The sequence below is a fragment of the Lepidothrix coronata genome, unplaced genomic scaffold, assembly GCF_001604755.1.
Source record: "Lepidothrix coronata isolate B3197 unplaced genomic scaffold, Lepidothrix_coronata-1.0 Scaffold483, whole genome shotgun sequence".
Classification (NCBI taxonomy): domain Eukaryota; kingdom Metazoa; phylum Chordata; class Aves; order Passeriformes; family Pipridae; genus Lepidothrix; species Lepidothrix coronata.
In genome coordinates, this window is record NW_016690663.1 from 10,056 (window position 1) to 13,256 (window position 3,201).

Below are 3,201 nucleotides of genomic sequence, written 5' to 3' on the forward strand. Positions count from 1 at the left end.
TTGGGGCACAAGGAGAGAGCGGGGGGCTGGGGAGAGGGGCCGAGGGGCACCGGGGGGCACGGAGGGGATGGGGGCGAGATGGGGAAGGGGGACCGGGGAGAAGGAGCGAGGGAGAAGGAGCGGGGATGGAGAAGCGGGGGGAGCCACGGGGTCGGGGGGAAGGGGGTGGGGGGGCAATGAGGCACCCAGAGAGGATTTGGGGGCACTGGGAGAGCGAACTGGGGGAGCCAGGGGGGGGCTGGCAGAGACCGTGGGAGAGGGGGAAGGGGAGAGGGGTCGGGGGACAAAGGGAGCAGGTGGGAGGGAGCGGGGAAGGGGCTGCGGGCACCCAGCGCGGGGCTCGGGGGGGCCCGCGGGGTCCCGGGAGGGCACCCAGGGCACGGGAACCTGCCGGGGGGGTCCAGGGGGGTCCCATCCCACCCGGGGCACCCACCGGGGCACCCACCGGGCTACCCCCCGCCAGGGCCCTGGTGAGAGCGAATACTCAGAGCCCTTCGAGGGCGAGCAGGACCCCGCGCCCGAGGGCGGCTGCGAGGACGAGCCCGCAGGTGGGTGACACCCCCGGCACCCCCAGCAACCCCCCGGGGGGGGTCCCGGGGTGCCTCCCACCGCCCCGTCCCGCCGTCCCCAGGGTGCCCCCGGCAGGGCGAGGGCCGGCGGGGGAGGCCCCGGCGGGGACCACAACTCTACGACACCCCCTCCGAGGAGTGGGAGGCGGCCGGGGAGGGTCCGGGGGGGCCCCCGGCCCGGGAGAGCCGCCTGCCCCGCGACGACGAGCGCCCGGCGGACGAGTACGACCAGCCCTGGGAGTGGAAGAAGGATCACATCTCCCGGGCGTTCGCAGGTGACGGCGGCCCGGGGGGGCTGGGTGACACCCCGGGGGGCTGGGTGACACCCCGGGGGACTGGGTGACATTCAGGGGGCTGGGTGACACCTCGGGGGGCTGGGTGACACTCTGGGGTCCCACAGCTCCCGTGGGTACCACCCTGGGGTCCTACATCTCCTGTGGGAACCATCCTGGCTCTCAATATCCCCCCAGCTCCCGTGGGTACCACCCCAAGGTCCCCCAGCCCCACATCCCCCAGTGCCCACGGGTATGACTCTGCAGCCCCACAGCTCCCATGGGTGCCTCCCCTGCCCCCCCCATCCTCCAGCACCCCTGGGTACCACCCCAGGGTCCCCCAGCTCCTGTGGGTACCATCCCTGTCCTCCAGCATCCTCCAGTGCCCACAGGGACCACCCCAGAATCCCCCAACCCTTCATCCCAGAGGTGCCATGGGTGCCACCCCAGGGTCCCCCTGCTCCCATGGGTGCCACTCCTGCCCCCCCAGCATCCTCCAGTGCCCACGGGGACCACCCCAGGGTCCCCCTGCTCCCATGGGTGCCACTCCTGCCCCCCCAGCATCCTCCAGTGCCCACGGGGACCACCCCAGGGTTCCCCTGCTCCCATGGGTGCCACTCCTGCCCCCCCAGCATCCTCCAGTGCCCACAGGGACCACCCCAGGGTTCCCCTCCTCCCATGGGTGCCACTCCTGCCCCCCAGCATCCTCCAGTGCCCACGGGGACCACCCCAGGGTCCCCCTGCTCCCATGGGTGCCTCTCCTGCCCCCCAACACCCTCCAGCAGCACCCCATGGTCCTCCAGCCCCACATCCCCCAGTGCCCAGGGGTGTCACCAACACCCTGTGACCCCCAGACCACTCCTGACCCTGGTGCCCACAGGTGGCAACAGGATCCCAGGGAGGGGCAGAGCCCCGGTGGGGTCACCCCTGGGCCATCCCTCGGTGGTGTGGCACCAAGAGGTGCCCCCTCCCACGCAGCAGGCAGGGGTGGGGTGACCCCCCCTTTGCCCTGCAGTGCAGTTTGAGAGCCCCGAGCGCTCGCCCAGCCTGTCCCGGCAACTGCCACGGCCCCCCCGGGCCCCCCCGGGCACCAGGCCGGGCTGCCCCCCCAGCCCCCGGCACGTGGACACCTCGCTGCCCCTGGAGAAGCAGGCGTGAGTCTGGGGGGGGCCCTGCCCAGGGGGTGGCATCGGTGCCCTGGTGGCACTGCACGGGGTGCAGGCGGCTCTGGGGGGTGGAGGGACCCCAAGGGTGGGTGGTTATGGGGTGGAGGGTCCCCCATGGGTGGGTGGGTGGTTATGGGGTGGAGGGTCCCCCATAGGTGGGTGGTTATGGGGTGGAGGGTGTCCCATGGGTGGGTGGTTGGTTATGGGGCGGAGGGTGTCCCATGGCATGGAGGGTGGGTGCCCCATGGTATGGGTGGGTCCCCATGGGATGGAGGGTGCCCGTGACAGGAATGGGTCCTCATGGCATGGGGGGTCCCTTTGGTGGGGTTGGGTGTCCCATGGCAGGGTTGGCTCCATGACGTGGGAGGTGCCCCATGGTGTGGTTGGGTGCCCAATACCATGATTGGGTGGCCAATACCATGGCTGGGTGGCCCACACAATGGCTGGGTGGTCCATGCCATGGTTGGGTGCCCATGCCATGGCTGGGTGGCCCATGCCACAGCCAGCTGACCAATGCCACGACTGGGTGTCCAGTGCCATGTCTGGGTGGCCCGTGCCATGTCTGGGTGGCCCATGCCATGTCTGGGTGGCCCATGCCATGATTGGGTGGCCCATGCCGTGCCTGGGTGCCCCTGCCATGGCTGTGTGTCCAATGGCAATGCCATGGCTGGCTCCATGCCATGGGAGGTGCCCCATGGCACAGACAGGTCCCCGGGGGGTTGCCCTCCATTAGTAACAGATCCAAGCAGTGGGAACAATCCCCCACAGCACAGAGGGTGCCCCTGGTGACCACTGGTGACCCGTGGTGCCCTGTGGTGACCCCTGGTGACCCCTGGTGACCCCTGGTGCCCCGTGGTGACGCCCAGCCCCGCGCAGGTGGTACCACGGCCCCATCGGGCGGGCGGGCGCCGAGACGCTGCTGGCGCTGTGCCGCGAGGGCAGCTTCCTGGTGCGGGACTGCGAGACCAGCCCCGACGACTACTCGCTGTCCCTGCGGTGAGCCGGGGGCTGGGGGGGCACGGGGACAGCCCCGGGGGGACATGGGGACAGCCCCGGGGGGACATGGGGACAGCCCTGGGGGGACATGGGGACAGCCCCGGGGAGACATGGGGACAGCCCTGGGGGGACATGGGGACAGCCCCGGGGTGCCCGGGCAGGGGGCAGGGCCGGGAGCTGGGTGATCACCCCCATGTC

The 3,201-nt window shown here is 71.6% G+C and overlaps 1 protein-coding gene across 1 annotated transcript in view; it reads left to right on the top strand.

Moving 5' to 3' along the window:
* Window positions 1–78: 78 nt before the first annotated feature.
* LOC108510111 (SH2 domain-containing adapter protein D-like) overlaps window positions 79–3,201 on the top strand; it is a 4,975-nt gene continuing 1,852 nt past the window's right edge. Inside the window, exons 1-5 of the mRNA XM_017839804.1 lie at window positions 79–165; window positions 464–548; window positions 632–844; window positions 1,857–1,995; window positions 2,884–3,003. Coding sequence (XP_017695293.1) covers window positions 79–165; window positions 464–548; window positions 632–844; window positions 1,857–1,995; window positions 2,884–3,003 — 644 coding nt within the window. The remainder of the gene's footprint in view (window positions 166–463; window positions 549–631; window positions 845–1,856; window positions 1,996–2,883; window positions 3,004–3,201) is intronic.